We start from the raw sequence: 22807 nt of genomic DNA on the forward strand, positions 1-22807 counted from the left end.
CCTTCTTTTGATAATTTTCTGAAAATTCTTTAACCATTAAACTTAAAGGTGGAAATAGGGAATAGAATGGGTCAGACCTGGATCAATTGTAAGTATATCTATATTCAAATTATTGTTAAGCATTCTAAATCCAGACTCCATTCCAAATCCAACTTAGATCATATAAATAAGGCCATGTCCTAACCGGTCAACCAGGCATATTCATTCTTAGATTTAGATTCAGTTGGGTCAAGTCAGGAGATGTCAAGTCAAATGACATTAAACCATATTCAACTCATTTTATTTTACATTTTTGAAATTTACTTAAAAGATCTAAACCCACTAAATTTGATTCTCAAATCACTTGGATTTTAAATCCAATCCAAATCATCGGTCCAGAATCAAAGTTATTTAAGGCCTAATGGGATATCGGAGATTTTATGCCTTTCTTAGCATGGATTGAAACTAATCTTCCTTTGACTCTCCATGTTCATTGACTTCATTTTTTTATTAAGAAAAAAAATTGTTTAATGGACCCAAGGCCAGTGGTAGGGGCTTTTCTCTCAAGCATTCATGTTCAGGCGTTGAGATTGACTATCTATAATCATTTATCTCAATGATTGTAGAAGATTGCCACCAATGATTGGATCAAAAGTTGAGCTCAACAGTTTCAATTGTTCATCTTGTTAATTTGAATGGCGGATCTCAACTATTGAAAGGAGATGAGAGGGGCATTAAGAAGTAAAAGATTTATTAACTGTACTGTCAAGTTATGTCTAAAAGTTAGGGGTATTTAAAAAGAAATATCTTGGCCGGATAAATTAATTAATTTTTTCGTTTTGTTAATGTTGTCCTTTTTAACGAAAATTTAGTATGGCAAAACTTGTGGGATTTTGTTTTTTATTTATTTATGATAATGTAATGTTCTATATAAATGGAAAGGGTGTTATATGTAATTTTACATATTATGTATTACATGTCATGGCCCTGTGAAGCTTGCAAGTGCATTGACATATGACTATAGAGGGCTAATTACGTAAATTCAACCTTATCCACAAGTTTGGGCATTAAATAAACACTTTGAAGATAGTGGTAGAAAACCCTTCTAACGGCCATAATGGCCTCCTTTACCTTCAACACACTGCAACAGCAGCAGCTCTTCTCTATAACTCTCTGTAAGTACCCATCAACACTTAGCTTCAAATCCCATTATTTCATCTCTCAAGTTCTCACAGTTTCAACTCTCAGACACACACTTTATAAAGAACATTCTTCAGTGTCTAGAGCTAGAGCAACTGTCAGCAACAGCATGAAAGCCAAAATGTGTAGTGGAGAACATAAACAATCAACAAAAACATTGAATTCTACAACTCATAGAGACTTTGGTTCTGGGTTTCCTCATTTGAGGTCTAGAGATGAAAGGGTAGACAGAAAAACTAAGGTTAGTTCAGTAGTTGAAGAACAAACAGAAAAAAAGTATAGAAAAGATAGCTATATAAGGAAAGACGTTGAGTCTAGAAAAAAGAGACAAAGGGGTGATGAGTATTCTTCATTGAGGTCTAGAGCTGAAAGGGTAGAGAGAAAAATTAAGAAAACAAAGCTTAAACCAGTAGTTGATGAAAAAATGGCAAAAATTTCTAAGAGAAGTAAGGGAAGTAGTCAGATAGGAAAGCAAAATATTGATAAGAAGTCCAATAGAAGTAGTGGTGACATTCAGGTGGGAGAGGGGAAGATGGATAAGAAGTCTAAGAAAACCAAGGTCGATTCGGAGGAAGTTCAGTTGAGAATTGGGTTGGACATGTGTTCCAAAAGAGGGGATGCCTTGGGTGCAATTTCTCTGCATGACTCGGCTCAGAGAGATGGCATCAAGTTGGGGCAGTACCATTATACCGTGCTTCTATATCTCTGTTCATCTGCGGCTGTTGGTGTTGTTCTTCCTGCGAAAAGCGGGAGTGGTAGTCGGAGTTTGAATAAAATGGACTCCATTGATGATGGTTCTAGTGTAAATTCTGTAGATTTAAGTAAACTTGAGGACATGGGTAATGGGTATGTTGATAATAGATTGGATTTTCCAGCTTCAAGCAACAGAATCTTGGTTGAATCTGGTAAAACTAATGGTCTAAATTCTCATAAAATGGAATCAGATTCTAGTGGGTTTCTTGAGAAATTAGTTATGGATGGCAATGCCAGTATTTTGAACCATAATGAGCAGTTCATTGAGTTCCCTTATGAGTCTAAAAAGGAACTTGAAAACAGCTTAAATCACAACAAAACATACCCAAATCCTCAATTTTCAGATGGGTTTATTACTTTGGAGAAGGGTGAAGATGATTCTGCCAAAGAGAGAGAGGGGAGCAGTAACCAAGGAGAGAATAAAATCCAGGTCAGTGAAGATGTCAAAAGATATGCACTCACGAGGGGTTTCAAAATCTATGAGGAGATGTGCTTGGAGAAGATTCCCTTGAATGAAGCAGCCTTGACGTCTGTTGCTCGAATGGCGATGTCAATGGGTAATGGAGACATGGCATTTTCTATGGTAAAGCAAATGAAGGAATTGGGCATAAACCCAAGATTGCGTTCTTATGGTCCAGCATTGTTCACCTTCTGCAATAGTGGAGATGTCGAGAAAGCATTCATGGTTGAAGAACACATGTTGCAAAATGGGGTGTATCCAGAAGAGCCTGAACTGGAAGCACTCTTAAGATTAAGTGTTGTGGCTGGTAGAGGTGACAAGGTTTATTATTTGTTGCATAAGCTTAGAACAAGTGTCAGACAGGTCTCGCCTCCTACGGCGGATTTAATAGAGAGATGGTTTGGGAGCAAAGCAGCCTTGAGAGTAGGAAAAAAGAAGTGGGATCAAAGATTGATAAAGGAAGCAATAGAAAATGGGGGTGGAGGTTGGCATGGGCAGGGATGGTTGGGTAAGGGAAAATGGACTGTTGCACATACATCCATTGGTATTGATGGTGTCTGTGAAGGCTGCGGGGAGAAATTGGTCACTATTGACCTTGATCCAACCGAGACTGAGAACTTCGCCAAATCAGTGGCATCTATAGCTTCCAAAAGAGAACGAATTTCAAGCTTTCAGAAATTCCAAGTATGAAACAGTGTCCCTAAATTGTGCTATATTATTCTAGTTTGCTTTGTGGGGCTGATGAAACCAAATTTTGTTACAAACAGGATTGGCTAGATTATTATGGACCTTTTGAAGCAGTAGTGGATGCCGCTAATGTGGGTCTTTTCACCCAAAGGGCATTTTCACTTAATAAGGTGATTCAAATCTGCAACTTTTTCCCTCCTTTCCTTTCTTTTTTTTGTGATGATTGTTGATTTTCTTTTCTCATTGAATGTGTAGGTAAATGCTATTGTGAATGGTATACGCCAAAAGCTTCCTTCAAAGAAATGGCCACTAATTATTGTGCATAACAAGCGTATCACTGGAAGAAGGATGGATGAACCAGCGAATAAGATGTTGATAGAGAGGTGGAAAAATGCTGATGCACTTTATGCGACACCTACCGGATCGAATGATGATTGGTGAGAAATATTTTCCTATTTACCCAAAGTTTATACAGAAATTCAAACTCATTCATTTGTTTTCATTAGATAGTCTAATTCTTTTTCAAATTTTGTTTTTCAATTACATTAAGTTTCCTAGAGTGATAACATGTGCTTCAGGTATTGGTTGTATGCAGCTATAAAGTTTAAGTGCTTAATTGTGACGAATGATGAGATGAGAGATCATATATTTCAACTTTTAGGAAAAGATTTCTTCCCCAGATGGAAAGAAAGGCATCAGGTGAGTAAACAAGATAAGTGATTTGACGTTTTTAGGTTGTTGATGAGAGATATAACTGATAAGCTCACTATGACTTGTGTTTCCAGTCTATGTTTCAACACTTAAAAATATATCAGGGAATATGTACTTTGATGACATGAGAAATGAATAAGAGGGCATATGCGTTCAGTTTCTTCTCTTTTCTTCTCTTGTTTCTGTTGACATGTAATCATCTTGTGTTCCCTTGTTTTTTCTCTGAGTAGGGTGATTTTTGTTTTTTAATGTATATGTTTATCTTTTAAGGATGAGTACCCCAATTTTATTAGATTAGTTAGAATCGGGGCAGAAGGAGCTCTATGAGGGGAGGGGTTATCAATTAGGAGCTAGGAGTTCGACTGAGTTTACTTCTTAATATAGAAAGAGGAAAAAAAATTAACCAACAGACTTGAAGTATTCTAAGTCCTAACAATAGTTAATTAACACTTTGCTCTAGGCCTGTTTGGATGAGACTATAAAATACACTCCCAACCATCCATCCCCAAACAGACAGTATCCCATGTTCAGAAGCTGATGTGATGCTTTTAGTGAGCTAAAAGCTTCAATGAAGGTGTTGGAGGTCTTTTGGTCAATGGAAACACAGAAAAGGTGACAAAACGAAACTGAGAGTGTATGCAACAGAATTACCCAATCTTGTTTTTCTTTGCTCATCCATGAGAAACAAGCTTAGTTTAAAACGAAGAAAATTCACTCTCAAATTATGTTAGAGTATCATTTAATGCAGCCCAATTGGAGTTGGCACAGATCCATTATAGATGGGGTGGGACCTGTGGCTCAGAGGATTGGAGCACATGGCGATTGAACCATGGTGTCGAAGGTTCAAATCCCTCCTCACCCACAACTTGTCCCAAAGGGAAGGACTTTTTCTACTAAAATGTTGCACAAATAGGGTATAGTTTAAATCCATAATGCTAGAAATGAGTACCCACTTTGGAAGAGTCACTTGTCCATCTAGTAAACTATCCTAACTACCAACTAAGCCTAATCCATGATAGTCATTTTCTATATCACAATACACTCTAATATTTAGATCTCTAAATTTCTTTTCATTCCTACCTTTTCTTAGGTATATTAGTATTAGTCATTGACCCTTTATATTTCTTTATGACACTGGTTCCAATTTTAACATCGATCTTTTATTTTATTACGAGTTGGTCAATTTTATGAAAGCTTCTGCAACCTTTTCATCTGTTTATGATGAAGATGACTAAGTTTCTTAAATAATAACATGTGTAATGGTCCTAACAAGGCAGTTTTGATCTTTGTGGAAGGTTCATTTCAGTTTTTGTGATGGTGGCCCCGAATTCCAAATGCCTCCTCCTTGTTCTGTTGTTATTCAGGTTAGAATCACTTCAGCCCTGTCTTATTTTTCTGTTTCTGAATGCAAGAAGATATTCAAAATAAATAAAGCATGAAATCCTCTTTTGGAATGCCTGTCGTCAGTGTTTGTAAAAGTGTACTAGCACTTACATAACCTGTGAGACATTGTTCTTGCTTGGGGCATGCGTCTCAGTGCTAATCTTTTTTTTCTTTTTTTTTTTATCGTTTAGTCTGTTTGATGTATAAGGTAGAAAAAATATAGGTGCAATACCATTGAAAGATTTTTTTTTTTTTTTTTTAAATGAAAGAAAAAAGTGAGGAGACAAGAAAAGGCAACACACACACAAAAGGGCTCAGAGATGCCTCGCAGAAGGCCATCATCACCATTGATGCCTTCAATGTCACCTAATGTGTCCAGAAGAGAATAAAGGTGGGAGATGAGGCATAGGCCTCACCCCTCGAGGTTCACACATCTCAAAATCTCAATCCCTCTTGCCTCCGGTTTTTAAGACATTATATTGTGATAAAGTATGTTTTACTAGCGGGAATTATGTAATACTCATGAATTTTTCTTTTAGTTTATCAAGTTTGTTTTTTTTTTGTTTTTTTGCTAGGTAAGTTTTCTTATTGTTGTTTGTTTCCTTTTTTTTTTTAAATACAGGAATCAGAGAGAGGGCATTGGCATGTTCCCATTGTCTCAGAACATGATTCTGAAAGGGAAAGAACTTGGTTATGCATAACACGGGTTGTTGAGGATAGGCAAGATTCTAACACGAAACATGAAGGTGATCTACTGAGAAAATTTTAATTATAACATGTTTTTCAATAATTCCAAGGTAGATAAATTTGGTTGTCTTTTACTCGTAATCTATGGTAATTAAAAAAGAGTGTTTGTGTCAAATATTGTGAACCTGGCTAATGCAATAAGTAAACTCTATGGTGATAGTATTATGAAGATTGGTAATAATTATCGACTTTGTAATTCTGTTTGCCATGCATGTTTGAATAATGTTATATGCTTATATCTAAAATTGATCTTTTAGGGGGACTTAAAAGGAACCCAGATAGCTTTTTCACCGTAATTGATTTAATATGTATGTATCATCTTGATTTACTTTCTTCGAAGTAAAATTATGGTGCAGTATAAAAAGATGCACTGTGATACACCAAATTGTTATCTTAGATTACGATTGAATTTAGTAGTTAGGATATTTATGAAACTACCTATAATTACATAGATTTCGTAATCTCACGGAAGATCATATTTCTCCCTCTCGATTATTAAGTTTACAAATTCGATCAAGCTATAAACAGGTAAAGCAATTACAAGATTCAGCTGATACTACATACATATTTCACGCACAACATTTGTTCACATACATTCATCCATGCAAGCATGTATATATTTTTCCAACGTTTTATCTTAAACTGATAATAGAAAACTTTGTTTTTCGTTGACAGAACCTCAGGTATACATAATGCATACTGCTTTTTATTGTAATTTTCTAGTTCATGTAGAGAATGACTTTGCTTTTTATATTTGTTAGTTATTTGGTAACTGTGATCTCCCTCAGTTTAATTTCATTTTTTTCTTGTAAAGTATTTTTAATTGTAGATTCATTAATTTACCAAATTATATATTAAAACAGAAGCACATCCTCACATTAACAAGGGACGTGCAAGCTCAGATGTTCAAACCACGAGGCAGACGAAGTTGCAACCTTTGAACCATGGGGGTGGTGGAGAGAGAAATCAAAATACCCAAAACCCTCGGGAAATTTACAGGAATCTCAGAAATATCCTATCAACTTCTGTCTTCTCAAACTATCGAACACTTGTTTCTGAGATTGAGGCGGCCGAGAAGCTTGGTGGCTGCATTATAGATTTTCAAATTTAATGAGAACAGCAGAGCATTCCGAATATAATGTCAGTTTGGAATGGATCAACCAACTCAAACGGAGAACCTTAGTTCATCATGAAAAGATTTTGTGGCGACTCTAACTACTGAAAAAGGTTGTGAAGCACTTAATAAGTAAATCATTTTATCTATCCTAATCTTTTTGTCGGTTTCAGTTGTATTCTGTCATTAAATTTAAGCTGTTAAGGGTTGAAAGTGCTTCCAATTATTGGAAATATGTATGTGCTTTATATTTTTACAAGGTATTAAGGGTGTGTTTGTTCTTACACAATTGTAAAGCAGTTTGCTGTTCCAATATTCAATTCTATCTAAAATCATATCTTTATTCAATTCAAGAGTCTTCAATGGAAACATACAAAAGATCAAAATCCATGTAAACTAACGTAACCATCCTCCTTCGTTCAAGGTTGGAGATCAGCAATGTAGACTTGTATAAAAGAAATTAAATTACAGATAAGTTGATACAATTTTCTCTAGCAAGTTTGCAGATATAGAAAGAATCAGTCCATTTTGAAATTCCAAACCCCGCCTTAAAAGGTTAATAACCAATTTTTTATATGATTAGTAATGTTGAAATAGATTAGGATCCTAGATCTCAATTCAAGACAAGGTTGTTAGATTCTGAATTAAAGTTGATTAGATTGTAATTGTACTGATGGGAGCACGTCAACTCCCTAGACCTAGAGCTGGATATGACCATGAAGTCTCCTCCCGACACACGCACATATACGCAATTTTTCTGGTGTTCAGACTTTCTATCTAACACGTCAAGTGGAATCACTTTTTTGCTTAGAAGAAAGAGAGACATCACATGCAAACACAATCTTCATGTTCTATATTTGCTTTAACTTTTATTTATTAGTACTTTAGTTAGTTGTATATGAAAAGAGTTGGGATTTCACCTACCTTCAGCTGATGGGCGCCTCTTTTTTTTTTTTCTATTGGGACCCTTTGATCCAATTCTAGAGCCTGTCATTTATAAACTGTATGCAACCTTAATATTTTGAGTGCTGATTTTTTAACGCAATCTGACATGACGGGGAAACTCAAAAACTCACTAACGTGACATGGGCAAAGAATCATGGATTCTATCCCTTCAAATACACAATCAACTTATCATTTACAGTTATGTATCCCGAGGGTACAGTTGTGTAACCCAAGCTACAGAATCTATAGTTCTTTGCGCATTTTGAGTTTGGCTGTCAGATTAACTTCAAAAATCATTAGTCTAATATTTTTAAACCAATACCTTGGTTGGTCCAATTATTAAAATATTAGATGGTTCTAAAGAAGATTGTTCCCTTTCAAAGTGAACATAGATGGTCAACAAGCTAGTTGCACCATTCCCACCAACCATCTATAAAAACGTAAAGTATGCCCAATGATCAACTCAGTCAAATGGTCAAGACTTTACTCGTCAAGACCACACCTCAGGAATGGAAGGTTTTGAGTTCGACTTCACCCCCTAGGGGCCACCCTAAAGGATTTATCTTAGAAAGTAGTGCATGTGGGGTAGGGTATTGTACATCTCTCGAGAATTAGTCAGATACTCTAAGAGGCCTTTATATCTTGGTCTCAAAAAAATAAAAATATAAAGTGTCCACATGTCAATTGTTCATAACTACACACCTAACATTTTTCTTAGGCGACCTACATGATGGAACCATCCGATCACACCCCACCATTGACCAAGTCAGCACAAGCTTAAGTTTGAGAGCTTCTATACCACATCAACTTTTTTCTAATGCCACCCCAAGATTCTTTAATGATCACATATGAATTGTGATGGCATTGGCAAAAGTTGGTGTGACAATAGAATCTCTAAGTTCTTAATTAGGCGACTTTAGTGCCACATATATAAAAACTCACGCAAACACAGATAAGTCCAGCAACTTTAATTCCTAAAGTAAAGCAAAGACACATCTTTTCCTAAAGTCGATCATCCCCATCAAATCTTTTTCTCTTCTTTTAGGCTCAAATATGGAACGGAGTGCTGTTCACTTGAAAATCACAGAATTAGAATGAATGCATTCATTATTTTGAAATGGTTGGATAATTAGCAATAAACAATCCAAATTAGAACGAACAAAGAAATTGAAGGTTTCAAAAGAGAGAAATTAAATTCCTACAAAGATGTGTATTGAGATATTGAAAATAAATGTGAATACACTTAAATTAACAAAAGAGAAGACTTTATACATAATTGAATTGAGAAATAAGTGTGTTGGTCCATCTCCAATTTTTTAAGATAAAATTTTAATGATGATGATTGACATATCCATGCATACAAATACACGGACACTGCTATGTCCTAGCAACTTTCCTGAAGCAAAGACTTCATTTCCTTAGGGGTGGCAATCTTAACACGACACGAAATTAGTGGGTTTATGTCAAGCTTAATTGGGGTTGGGTCATAATAGTGTCAATTCGTCTAACATGCTATTAAATGGGTTGGGTTCCGATTAAGGGCATCAACCCGTTTTGACACATTTAGTTATTCTTTCATTAACATGTAATTTTAAATATATCAATAATTATTTTAAAATTTTTTAAATTACTCATTTATGAAGATAAAACTTAATTTATGTTAGTAGATATTGATTTATGGTTCTATAACTTTATTTTTAGTATGATATTTTATTTTTGGTGGTGGAAATGAAACGTATTTTTTTCAATAAAGATTAAAATTAGATTAAATAGGTAATTTATGGGCCGGGTCAAGAATACCTATTTATTAGATGAGTCGGGTTTGGATTAGTAAATGTTCATAATACCCTTACCTCAACACGGCACCACCCAACACATTGTCACCCCTACCCTTCCTTCTGAATTTGGTAGCTATAGTCCCCTCATCAAATCTTCTGATCTTTTCTTTTAGTTTCATCTTTGCCTTTTCTTTAAGCCCCTTGGTTATGTTGTAATTCCCCTTCTTTGTCTTTCTACTAAGTGGGGATGCTTTAACTTTCTTATCTTAGTCATCCTATTTTCTCAATTAAGTCATCAGGTGGATCCTTCCACATACATCTTTTTCATTTATATGTATTTTATATTACAGTCTGATTAGTACTCAAAAACATTATAAAAAGGGTCAATGGGTTTGGTTAGATTTTCATCAGTCATTAATAAAAATTTAGTGTTCGTAGTCATGGACTGGAGGAGACCTTATCTCATGTTGTACTTGTGCGTTTTGTGGGTATTGGTTCAGTTTGAGGGTTTAGGGTGTTTGGGATGCTTAGAACAAGAGAGGATTGGTCTATTAAATCTCAAAGCAGCATTCAATCACCCAAATGGTTCTTATTTTCCTTCATGGGATAATAGAGAGAGTGATTGTTGTGTGTGGGAGAATGTTAAGTGTAACAACAACAACAGCGCAAGACGAGTCATCCAACTTTCTCTTAATGAAACGAGGGGTCGTCAGTTACCAGGCTGGTATCTGAACGCATCCTTGTTTCTTCCCTTTCATGAACTCAGGATACTCGACTTATCTAAAAATTCGCTTCTTGGTTGGGTTGACAAGAAAGGTTCTCTCTCTCTCTCTCTCTCACACACACACACACACCCCTATTCGTTTCTCTACTCACTGCTATTATTGGTGTGCTTTACAATCCATAACAACTATTATATAGTGCAACAACATAGACATAAAATGTATTTAACTTCGTGTGTTCTCTCACATTTTGTGTACGTTCAGGTTTCAGTGAATTATCGAGACTCAACAAATTACAAGTCCTAAGCTTGAGGTTGAACTTCTTCACAAGTCTAACATCTTTGGGTCAGCTTTCATCTCTTAAGTCGCTGGACCTCATGTATAATGACTTAGAAGGAGAAATTCCAATTCGGGGTACGTTTCGGTCTTGAATGATTCCCTAATAGCATCTCTTTGTAGTTATTTTTTTTTCCTTCTTTTGTAGAAATTACTTCTTTGCGAAAATTGGAAAGGCTGGATCTATCATATAACAGTTTCAGTGGCTCCCTACCAATCCCAGGTATAAAAAAAAAATGTTTCCTAAGATCACATAGGCTTGTAAATCTATACATCAAGAATAATTTATTTTCAATCACTTTGTTATCTTCAATTAATGTCCTTTTCAAAATTAATTAATGTATACATTGATATTTTATTTTGTTTTATCTTTCTCTTACGTAGAGTTCACTTCTTTGAGTAAATTGGAGACGTTGGATCTAGCTTTTAATAGTTTCCCTGGGAACATTCCTTCATCTATTGGGAATTTGACTTCTCTCAAGTTCTTAACTTTGCAAGGGACTGGAATCAATGGTTCCCTACCATCCCTAGGTACGTCGAAGAATATTCACTTAAAAAATCAAAGCACATATCACAACTTTAGGCTTTCAAATACAGAATCAAGAGTTATTTAGCAATTATAGTTCCAATACTACAATGGGACATTAGTGGCAAAATTTATACCATCAAGTATCTTACATGCATGTTGGAACCATGAATATTTTGTATGGGATTTCTCACTTATCATGTGGCATTTTCAGCATTAGGAATTTGCCACATGAGAGAGAGGTGATTTAAGAGCCGTGAAAAATTGATGCAGCAAAACATACCCGGTCTATATGTGTTGGAGGCAAAGAACCATAGATCTTTTTCTTCTGGATGCACATGGAAAAAGATCAATGGTTATGTGGCCTTGCCATGTCAGACACGTACAGACCGCGTATGTTTTGCCACGTCGATTTATCATTAGTCAAGATTTAATTGTACTTTTTCTTATTATATAAACAAAAGAGTCGGGACCTATCATCTTTTGTCTAATGAGAAGTATGTTTTCTTCTCTTTTCTATCTCTCTAGGGAGCCGTTCGGGTGCCAACTATTTGGCCACCATGCTTTGTCCTACATGGGTTAGAAGTGTTGAAATGGACTGATTTTTGTGAAGATGGTCTCTATAAAGAGGAGATCATCCTCACCTAAAATCAGTAAATTCCGAAACTTATAATCTCATCAAAAGTGATTTACAAAAAATGGATGGTCAACGATTCTCCAACTCATAAATAAGGGGTTAGAAGTTTTGGAATTGGCTTATTTTTTGTGAGGATGGTCTCCTAATCGTAATGATTATCCTCACAAAATATCAGCCCATTCCGAAACTTCTAACCCATGTAGGAAAAAACATGGTGGTCAAATAGTTGGCATTGAACATGACCCATCTAACTTAATCTAGTAACAAAAATAAACTCTAGGATGACGAAACTTGTGAGCCTTATATGAATTTCAAACTTAATTATTTTTTACCTACCTTCAATGGTGGGATTAATTATTTTTTTATTCCTTTAAAAATTCACAAAAGCACATAACTATTTTAGTAATTTGGTTAGTAGAAAGACTAGTACTATATTCGTCAAAGAGTGTTTACGCAAATCTTTCCTATGATATCCATTATATATTGTTTTTGTCTAACAAAAGAATGATCTTCATCCCATCCGCTTGCTTAGAATTTTTTTTTTTGATTAAATCTAATATTTTCATAACACCTTTAAAATTTTGATCTTTTTTGACCAATGATGAGATGAAAGAGAGAAGTATAATTACTTCTAAGTTTCCCATATATAATTTTAATAAATTTTAAATTACTTTAAGGGTATGTTTGATTGCATGGAAAGTCATTTTCCATGGAATCTGAAATCCATGGAAAATTAGTTGTGGAAAATAGGTAGGGTTGGAAAATCAAATTCCATTGTTTGATTTCACTTGGATAAAATCATGGAAAAATATAAGAAAAAAGAAGAAGAGGAGAAGGAGGAAGAAGATGAGAGGAGGGGGAGAGGAAGAAAAAGATGACGAGGAAGAGGAAGGGGGAAGGATGTGGCGACGGCGGCGACGACGACGACAGTAGCGGCAACAACGGTAACGGTGGTGACGGTGACGGCGGCGACGGCGACGGTGACGGCAGCGACTACGGTGGCGGTGACGGAAGTAAGTGAGGAAGATGGGGGGAGAACGTGGTGGTGGTGGTGGCGGAGGAGGTGAGGGATGGAGAAGAAGTAGAAGAAAAAAAAGAAGAAGAGAGAAAGAAGGTGGTCGGAGACGGAGCCGACGGCGATGACGACAACGACGAGGTTAGTGTAATGGTGGTGGCGGTGGTGGTGGTGGTAGTAGGAAAGAATTGAGGATGAAAAATATGGGTGGATTTCATTTTCCCACCCATATGGGTGGGAAAGTGAAATCCATGATTTAGTGGACTTTTTGAATGGGGTGGAAAATGAATTTCTATTTCCATGTGCAATCAAACACTTGAAAAATGTCATTTTCCATGGAAATTGATTTTTCACCCTATTTTCCATGTGCAATTAAACATACCCTAAGTGCATCTTTATCATAATGAGCATCTTGCTTTCCCTTTTTCAAGTATTTATAACTCAACTTACATTTTCCTCATTCATATCTCTAGGTTTGTGCAAATTGAAGAACCTTCAATTGTTGGATCTCAGTTACAATGAACTCGAGGGAAATCTTCCAACATGTCTTGGCAACTTGACATCCCTTCATTTTTTGGATGTCTCTTCTAATCAATTTAAAGGAGAAATCCCTCCAGTCCTGCTCTTTGGTCTTACATCGCTTGAGATCCTTTCTCTTTCTAATAATCAATTTGAGGGCCTAGTATCATTCAATTTATTTGCTAACAATTCCAAGCTCAAGGTCTTTGAACTTATTAGTGGAAATAACCAACTTGAGGTGGAAACTGAAAATCCACCTTGGGTTCCTCAATTTCAGCTAAAAATTCTCCACTTGTCAAATTGTACCTTAAAAAATCCAAGTGGTGCTATTCCTAGTTTTTTGTCCAGCCAATACAATTTGAGACTAGTCGATCTCTCCTGTAATAATTTGAAGGGAAAGTTTCCATCTTGGATATTGGAGAACAATACAAGATTGGAATATTTAAGTCTCATGAATAACTCTTTCATAGGTCCTCTTGATCTTCCATCCCATCCTAACACTAACATGCATGCATTGGACGTGTCCCAGAATCAAATCCATGGAGAACTTCCTTTGAACATTGGTCAAATCCTTCCAAATTTGCATCTCTTGAATGTGTCTATAAATTTTTTGCAGGGTAGCTTACCACAGTCGCTTGGTGACATGAGAAGTTTATTAATATTGGTTTTGTCAAAAAATCATTTCTCGGGAAAAATTCTTGATTGGATCGGAAATTTTTCGGATATGAAGTCACTTATCATGTCGAAAAATTATTTTGAAGGTCGTATACCAAATGGGTTTTGCAAACTCAACGAACTTCATTTTCTTGACCTTTCTCAAAACAATCTTGATGGGACCATACCTTCTTGCACCAATCTATCCTCGTTGAAGTACTTACATTTGCAAAAGAATGATTTTACAGGACCAATACCAAATGTTTTAGCTCATAATTCCTCCCTTCTTGCAATAGACATGAGAGAGAACAAATTGTCTGGCAGCATTCCATATTGGATTAATTCTCTTTCAAATTTGAGGGTTCTTCTCTTGAAAGAAAATCTTCTTCGAGGTCCCATTCCAACTGAGTTATGTCAATTAACCAAGTTAAGCATAATGGACCTTTCTCAAAACACACTTTCTGGAACAATACCTTCTTGCTTGAGCAACATATCATTTGGTAGAACAGGAATTATAGATGACTCTTTCGGTCCAGATGAATATCCCGACCCATATGTTTCATCACCGCTCGATTTTGAAATTCTTAATTTCACCATGCGTTACCCTACCATACTTTTCATCACTGATGTGCAAGAAGAGGTAGAGTTTATAACAAAATGTAGGTCCGAATCTTACCATGGTAACATTCTTTACTTCATGTCTGGCATGGACATATCATGGAACGCACTAACAGGCCCTATTCCATCTGAAATTGGAGATCTAAGTGGGATTCACTCATTAAACCTTTCCCACAATTATTTAACAGGTCCTATTCCAGTATCATTTTCCAAACTCAAGCAGGTAGAGAGCCTAGATCTTTCTTACAACAGATTGAGTGGGACAATCCCTCCACAAATGACAGTACTAACTTTTCTGTCAATCTTCACGGTGGCTCACAACAACTTGTCTGGTAAAACACCAGACATGAAGAATCAATTTGCGACGTTCAGTGAAAGTAGCTATGAAGGAAATTCCTTTCTTTGTGGGCCTCCATTGCGCAAAAGTTGCACCACTATTGGAATCCAACCACCAAGACCTTCAAATACAAGAGAAGACGACTCAAACAACTTCAATACTTTCTATGTGAGTTTTGCAATGTCGTACATTATCGGGTTGTTGGGGTACTTTTCACTTCTCTACTTCAATTCTCGTTGGCGACGAATGTTGTTTGGTTGCATGGATGCACATATAATTTCCTTTCATCGTCGTATTACATGTCGTTGATCTTTGTAAACTTATATGTAGTCATGTACTAATATAGCTACAATATTATTGTGCTAGAATGTATTTTTGCTCTTCTTTTTGTTCTGTTCTTTGAATCTTAAGCAAATGAGTATCTCAACATATTGACATGAAACTTTGCCTTGCCCTTTGAAACAACTTTGGTCCACTTCAACTATTGGCAATGTGATTAGCAGTACTGTTAACAACTTTTTTTTTGTTGGGGACTTGGATCTATAGCTAAGCCAACAATAGGTGGCTCCAAAAATTAGTGAGCCTAAAAGGTGTGCCCAAATATTGCCTAAATCAGGATTCAGAACCAGGTGATTTAGTTATAAGGTCAACTCTCATTTCAATGGTCAGATGATTGAAGGCCATTCAATACTCAAAATGCAAATCCCAAGGTATCATCTTGCCTAGATTGTCACACTATCATTAGATATATACATTTTCCAAAAAATTAATATATTTCTTATCTTTTATGTTTCATCGTTTTTTATTTTTTTACATTTTCTACGGTTTTTCCGAAGTTTTTCTTTGTCGTTTTAAGCTAATATCCCGACTTTGTGACTTTGCTTGAGCTCACCTTGTGACATTCAAAAACATGATCTGGTGCTTCAGGGTTGTTGAGGATAAAATTAAATGAACTTGGAAAAAAGAATTTCAAAAGAAGTTATATTTTATTGTTGAATTTCAAATTTAAGTTTTGGATATATCTGGAAGCTTCGTAGCTGTCCATTTTCAAAACCTTAGATCAAACTCAAAAGAATTGTTTTTTCTTTTTTCGGGGATATGAATTTTTCAATGGAACTTAGAGCGCTGAGGTGTTGGATTGCTGATGTGATAATCCATTTGACCAAAACAACTCTTAGTAAGGGTTAAAATCTTACTATGTTAGTAAGAAAAGTGTTTGGCTATGTGGATTGAGACATTGAAAAATAAATATAAATAGTCTTAAATTAACAAAAAGACTTGACTTTAAACATAATTAAATTGAGGAATAAGTTTTATTCCAATGACTTCAATTTTCCAACATAAAGTCCATCCACTCAAAACACAAAGGTAAGTCCTCGCAACTCTAATAAAGTAAGTGTGCTGATTTTCTAACTCAATCTCACATAATAACTCAAAAACTCATTGACTTGGCATGTGCAAGAATCATAGATTTTTCCATCGGGATACACAAGTGCACATCCCCTTATACATAGGTATATCATATAGGTAGTTTCTTCTCTTTTAGCGTATGGGATCTTTTACATTAAAAACTCTTCTTTGTCTTCTACTAAGTGGCATATATACTTTTATTTTCTCATCAATCAAATAATTAAGTCATCAGGTGGGCCTGTCACATACTGACTAGAGTATTCATGCTAAAGAAATTTCAAATGATGACAACTCCAATTTCCAATTTTTTTTTTTCTATTTTATATTTTTTTAATCTAAATAATGATGAAAAACATTATAAAAGGGAAGTTTGGTTAGTTAGATTTTCAGTTAAGTTTGAGGGTTTAGGGTGTTTGGGATGCTTAGAAAAAGAGAGAATTGCTCTACTGAATCTCAAAGCAGCATTCAATTACCCAAATGATTCTTATTTTCCTTCATGGGATAATAAAGAGTATGTGGGAGAATTTTGACTGTAACAACAACAACAGCACGAGACGAATCATCCAACTTGTTTCTTCCCTTTGAAGAACTCAGGATGCTCGACTTATCTAGTAATTCGCTACTTGGTTGAGTTGAGAATCTCTGTCTCACACACACACACACACATATAGTCCCGTTCGGCTGACAACGTTTGTCCTATATGAGTTAGAAGTTTCAAAATAGGATGATTTTTTGTAAGGATAATTTCTATAGCAAAAAAACCATCCTCACAAAAAATCAGCCCAATCTGAAACTTCTAAATCTAAATCACTTTTGATGTGATTAGAAGTTTCAGATTGAGCTGATTTTTGTGAAAATGATCTCCTTACCATAGAGATCATTTTCACAAAATATCAGCCCAATCTAAAACTTTTAAGTCATATAGGAAAAATTTTATTTCCCTACGTTGTCCCCTTAATTATGTTGTCTATTGAATGCTACCCTATAAAAAGTTTTGTCTTGTATGGCTAAAAGGTTCTAGAATGGGCTGATTTTTTTTTTTTTTTTGTGAGGATAACCTCTATGATGAGGACTTGTTTGTAATTTAAAAATTAATTAAAGGATGGCTTTGGAGATTACATGGATATTTTTGTAATTTTGAAAACTAATCACCATGATTTCAAGGACGTGTAGATTCCAACTTTTTAGGTTTTTGATCAAAATGACCCTGGTTATATTAAATTTAAATGTTAAGGTAGGGATATTTTTGGAATAAAAATTTGATGCCGAACCACTTCTAATCCGCCTTTTCTTATTATAATAGTATATATATTTATGGGTAAGAATCCGTCCACTCATGGAGAAAACACATGATCCCAACTGTTTAAACACAAAATCCAATGATTGAGATTTATCCTCGGGATAAGTATATTTGAGATATGTGTCATCAAGATATGCATAAATTTCAACAGTTGGATTTTGTATCTAAACGGTTGGGATGATATATATAAGGAAGGGGGGGGGGGGTTAGGATCCCTTGATTCGTGAAGATTGACTCATGCAAAAATTACATGATCTCATCAATAACATTATATAATGACATTGTTTTGATTTTTTATCCATCAGGTAGGCATATAAAGTATCTCATCCTGCATCGTTTTAATTTTCTGATTTAAAAAAATATTTATGTAACCATTGTCTAATTTCAAAATTTAAATTCATCAACATAGTTTAATTGTACAATGGTATTTTTGTAAAATTGTTTTTTAAATTTAATTATGATATTTACAAAAAGGTCATTAAAATTATTCAACAAAAACCCTTACTTTTTTTTCCTTAAAAGATATTATTTTCTAATTCATTTATGGAAAGATGTGATTTTGAGGTTACTAAAACCATATAAATATTGTATTTAAGCTACATTGGAATATATAGTACAACAAAACGAACACAAAATAAATCCTACGTTGGATGTTCTCTCCTATTTTTGTTCTCAGGTTTCAATAAATTATCGAGACTCAAGAAATTAGAACTCCTTTACTTGAGAAAGAACTATTTTACAACTTTAACATCTTTGGGTGAACTTTCATCTCTCAACTCCCAGAATCTTTCTTATAATGAGTTGGAAGGAGTAATTCCAATTCAAGATATGTTAAGGTCTTGATGCCCAAATAACATATATCTTTGTATATTAATTGATTGTTAATTTTGGTCGGTTGATGCCTTTATTATTTTTATTTTTTTGTAGTGTTCAATTCTTTGAGAAAATTGGAGGTATTGGATCTAAGAAGTAATAATTTTAATGGCTCCCTACCAATCCCAGGTAAAAGAAATTGTCCTAAGATCACATGGGCTTAATTAATTTCAAATCTTTACATCAAGAATTTACTTTTCAATCACTCTGTTATCTTCAACTTATCTCTTCTTATTTTTATGTATGTGTTTTCTAAAATGACTTATTTTAATTATTAGTTACTATATTTTTTGTCTGTATTTTTGTAGAGTTCTCTTCTTTGAGCAAATTGGAGGTGTTGGATCTCTCTTAATTATAATAGTTTCATTGGGAGTTATTCCTTCATCTATTGGGACTATGAAGTTTCTCAAGTACTTAGCTTTGACATGGAATGAAATCAATGGCTCCCTACCAACCCAAAGTAGAAGTACAGCTTACTAGGATCAAAGAGCATCACAATTATAAGCTTTCAAATATATATATATATATATATATATGGGTCAGGTTCAAAGGACAACCATTTCTACACACATATAGACAACGTGTTTTGTCTTATATGGGCAAAAATGTTTGGAATGGACTGATTTTTTGTGAGGATGATCTCTGTGATGAGGAGATCATCCTTGCCAAAAATCAGCTCATTATGAAACTTCTAGACCGTCCAATTTTTGTTGAAAAATTATAGACCGTCCAATTTTTGTAAATCAATTTTGATGAGGTTACAAGTTTTGGAATGAGATGATTTTTTGCCAGGATGATCCCCTCATCACAGAGATCATCCTCACAAAAAATCAGTCCATTCCAAACATTTTTACCCATATAAGACAAAACACGTTGTCTATATGTGTGTAGAAATGGTTGTCCTTTGAACCTGACCCTATATATATATATATATATATATGGGAAGGGATCAGTAGACAAAATTTGGGACAAAAATCCATACAAATCATATGGATCGTTGGATCACGATAGATCTAACGGCGCTGATCTATTTAACATATTAATAATGCACGTGTGAATAATTTCACTCAATAGTTTTACAAATTCTAAACGCCTCCCCGAGCTAAAATCTCAGATTTCTCTCATCTTGACTCTTCTCCTCAAACCCTAACCATCTCCATCGTTTACGACGACGCAAATCAGGCGAAGAAATCAGGTGCAGATCAGGCTTGAAAAATCCAACCATCTCCATCTTTACTCGTTTCCTCCTTCGAATTTGCCATCTTTGGGGATTTGGGTTGATAGAGTTAGAGAGATATGTAGCTCCATAGCTTCTACAGTTCTTGGGAACCTTGTCTCTGCAATCTTCACCTTCTTCTTTGCATTGGGTTAGTCTCTTCTTCCTTATTCCTTCATTAGTTTTCACTTTTCATTCTTTTTTATCCCCCCCTCCCCCCACCAATGTTTCAGGGCTAAAACACCATATAAAAACTGTTTTTTTTTTTTTTTTGAATTTGGAGAGAAAAATGGGTTATGGTGTGGATATTCAAACTTGTTTTTTTCTCCCTTGAGAATTATCTATAATCTATGGATTTGCAGAAATTGTCAAAATGAAGTCACTAAGTTTCCTTGTTGCATCCATCTTCTACTTTCGGTTTCATGTTGGTATCAGAAACCTTAATTTCAACATTAAAAGTTCCCTTCTTTACTCATTTTGATTTTAACAGGCAAGGTTTTTTTTTTTTTCTTTCGATTGATCAATCTTAAACCCTAATTCAGCTTAGGTTTTCTGTAAGTTCTTGTTTTTGAGTCAATATTCTTTGTTGGTGATCTTTATCTCTTATATGTTTTTTCGATGCTTGAAAATCACAGAGAAAAGTCACAATAGAAGACTCTCCATGACGACCAAAAGCTCCTTCAAGCTGGAACATCCCCTTGGTTTGTTCTCTTTCTCATTTAGATTTTTTTTCCTGATTTTATTTATGGAATTGGGATCGTTCTTGAGGAACCCCCCTTTAGTTCTGTATTTGAGAATTAAAAGGGTTATTTATAAATTGGTTCTACTTTTAACTATAATTCAATTCTGCCAGATGAACATGTATTTTGTGAAAAAATTTCCCTCACTGCATTTGAGGTCGTCGATCTGAAAAAATCTAGTTGTTTTGCTACCTTGGGCTTTCCTGTTAGTCTAGCCCCATGGCCATCTGCCAATTGCTGCCACATGTAAGAACTCACATCAATGGCTTTTATTGGGTCCATCCAGGATGGCATTTTTACTCATGGCAATTGACATGGTGGAATGAGCAGATCCATGTGCTCTGCCTTCACATTGTTATTTTCATCCCAGGCACCTAAACACACTCTTCTTCAAGAAATTCGTAGGAAGGTCTAATACACATGAGGGTTATGGATTTGATATTGCTTAGGGCATTGTCTATGTTTCCCTATCAAGTGGATGATCATGTCGGTTCTTATGGGAGCAGAAAATCCCATGGATGTAACGAATGCTAGATTATCCAAATGAGAATGTGGTCATATGTCAACATAAATTTGCTAGTTCATACAATGTGAGTGTGAGTTTCACTGGAGAGGAACACATGGAACTGCCTACTAACTCATCTTTTTCATTAAAGTAGAGCCATTTTTCTTTATTGTTCATTTAGTCTTTAATTAGTTTGGGTCCATGCTTTGATTACCCTTTTTAAGAACTCAGCGAATTTGAACATGGTCGTGATTGAGAAGTACTGTCCAAAGTTAAGATGAGAGCTATTTACAATGAATTTTGTTTGTCTACTTTAGTTATTGCTAAACTGTTGCATCTTAATCTTAATTGTTGGCGACGAATGCAGATATCTGGTTCCTGCTGATTTGACTGTTGGCCAATTTGTTTATGTTGTCCGGAAAAGAATAAAACTTATTGTTGAGAAAGCAATATTCTTTTTCTCAAGAATGTTCTATCACCCACTGGTGAGTAGGAATCCATTTTTATGTTTTTTTTAACTTTAGTTTTATATCCACATTATTTCCAATTTAATTTAATTTAATTTTTTTTTGTTATATACTGAATTAAAAGACATTACTATGTTTGGTCATTGACAGCTGCTATGATGGCTGCAATTTTCGAGGAGAACAAAGACGAAGATGGTTTCCTTTACATGACCTACAATAGCGAGAACACATTTGGGGTGTTTTAAGAAAATCATGTAAATAAAAAGGAAGAAAATGATAGAAAAAGATGTACATTCTTAGGAATTCCCCCCTACTTTGTTACATTCTTAGACATACTCTGCACAAACCTTTTATTTTCTTAGTGTTAATATGGATCAAAGACATACGTTCTTATTATTCTTTGCTATTAAATGAAGCAGTTTGAATGTTGTTATGGATTAGAGTTGATGTGGATGGATGAATGTATGAATTATTTAAATTAATTTCTCAGTTCCTTTGGAATTCCCTTATCTCCTTGCATTGTTAAATAGGATGAATGGTTTTCATTATCTTCTCTAAAGAGTTTTGTTTTATTTTATTTTTCTTATAAAGATCAAAATTATCCCTCTGTTGCTTTAAAAAAAATATCGATGAACGTCTTATGGGGGAAAAAAGAAGGATCTTTGGACATAAAAAGACTAATGGTCCTCAATCCTCATCAGTCAAAGAAGACGGAATAATTTGTCACTAGAGTCATGGTTGCATGCTCTTTTTCCTGCTGGCCTATGAAATTTTGGTTTCACCACTGGGTTGCCCTTCACATGAATGAATGAGCTTGATTGATGATTTTTTGTCATTGGGTTTGAGCATTTTTCATCATAAACCGAAAAAACTACAGGGGAGAAACATTGAACATTAAAGCTTCAACCCATTGATGAGCATTGCTCAAATCCAAATGGCTAGTATGTCTCAATAAGACTGAATTTTGGTGTGGAAGTCCATCAATGGATGAACAAAATTTTATTCCATAAGAGAGTTGGCGACCTAAACATTGTGGTTCACTCACTCCATTCTCTGAGGTATTATAGGTCATTGGCAATAATAGTCTTAAGGAATCACATGAACTATTTGGTATTACAAATTTCATCATCAAAACTTTGTGATTGGTTGCATTGCTAGTGATTCTGTAGTAAAAT

At 34.9% G+C, this 22807-nt stretch overlaps 2 protein-coding genes and 1 long non-coding RNA gene across 5 annotated transcripts; all 3 read left to right on the forward strand.

The window, feature by feature from the left end:
- Nucleotides 1-1070: 1070 nt before the first annotated feature.
- Nucleotides 1071-7199, forward strand: LOC147392525 (proteinaceous RNase P 1, chloroplastic/mitochondrial-like). 3 transcript variants are annotated; one of them, XM_086456578.1, is made up of 7 exons: nucleotides 1072-3076; nucleotides 3160-3249; nucleotides 3335-3516; nucleotides 3658-3778; nucleotides 5086-5154; nucleotides 5796-5919; nucleotides 6784-7199. In XM_086456578.1, the coding sequence occupies exons 1-7, from the start codon at nucleotides 1097-1099 to the stop codon at nucleotides 7029-7031; spliced, it is 2814 nt and encodes a 937-aa protein (XP_086312704.1). In that variant the 5' UTR covers nucleotides 1072-1096; the 3' UTR covers nucleotides 7032-7199. The 3 variants fall into 3 exon arrangements, 2 of the variants coding, with proteins under 2 accessions (XP_086312706.1, XP_086312704.1); XM_086456580.1 differs by lacking the exons at nucleotides 5796-5919; nucleotides 6784-7199 and adding an exon at nucleotides 5443-5657 and having other exon boundaries at nucleotides 1071-3076; XR_015182306.1 differs by lacking the exons at nucleotides 5796-5919; nucleotides 6784-7199 and having other exon boundaries at nucleotides 1071-3076; nucleotides 3675-3778.
- Nucleotides 7200-10043: 2844 nt separating this feature from the next.
- LOC147392526 (cuscuta receptor 1-like) lies at nucleotides 10044-15556 on the forward strand. The gene is made up of 5 exons (XM_086456534.1): nucleotides 10044-10573; nucleotides 10744-10893; nucleotides 10964-11038; nucleotides 11200-11346; nucleotides 13467-15556. The coding sequence occupies exons 1-5, from the start codon at nucleotides 10144-10146 to the stop codon at nucleotides 15428-15430; spliced, it is 2766 nt and encodes a 921-aa protein (XP_086312660.1). The 5' UTR covers nucleotides 10044-10143; the 3' UTR covers nucleotides 15431-15556.
- Nucleotides 15557-19655: 4099 nt separating this feature from the next.
- Nucleotides 19656-22069, forward strand: LOC147392527 (uncharacterized). Its single transcript, XR_015182288.1, has 4 exons — nucleotides 19656-20071; nucleotides 20556-20621; nucleotides 21533-21650; nucleotides 21783-22069. It is a non-coding gene; the product is annotated as an uncharacterized LOC147392527 (long non-coding RNA).
- Nucleotides 22070-22807: the final 738 nt, after the last annotated feature.

The sequence above is a fragment of the Akebia trifoliata genome, chromosome 10, assembly GCF_017979445.1.
Source record: "Akebia trifoliata isolate Shusen 1 chromosome 10, ASM1797944v1, whole genome shotgun sequence".
Taxonomy (NCBI): Eukaryota; Viridiplantae; Streptophyta; class Magnoliopsida; order Ranunculales; family Lardizabalaceae; genus Akebia; species Akebia trifoliata.

Excerpts from the sequence above, each read along its gene's own strand:
- LOC147392526 (XM_086456534.1), top strand. The coding sequence starts at position 10,144 with ATGGGTTTGGTTAGATTTTCATCAGTCATTAATAAAAATTTAGTGTTC. Across the intron at positions 10,574-10,743 it reads TGGTTGGGTTGACAAGAAAG|GTTTCAGTGAATTATCGAGA; the intron begins GTTCTCTCTCTC and ends GTGTACGTTCAG. Across the intron at positions 11,039-11,199 it reads TGGCTCCCTACCAATCCCAG|AGTTCACTTCTTTGAGTAAA; the intron begins GTATAAAAAAAA and ends TCTCTTACGTAG.
- LOC147392525 (XM_086456578.1), top strand. The coding sequence starts at position 1,097 with ATGGCCTCCTTTACCTTCAACACACTGCAACAGCAGCAGCTCTTCTCT. Across the intron at positions 3,779-5,085 it reads GATGGAAAGAAAGGCATCAG|GTTCATTTCAGTTTTTGTGA; the intron begins GTGAGTAAACAA and ends TCTTTGTGGAAG. Across the intron at positions 5,155-5,795 it reads CTTGTTCTGTTGTTATTCAG|GAATCAGAGAGAGGGCATTG; the intron begins GTTAGAATCACT and ends TTTTAAATACAG.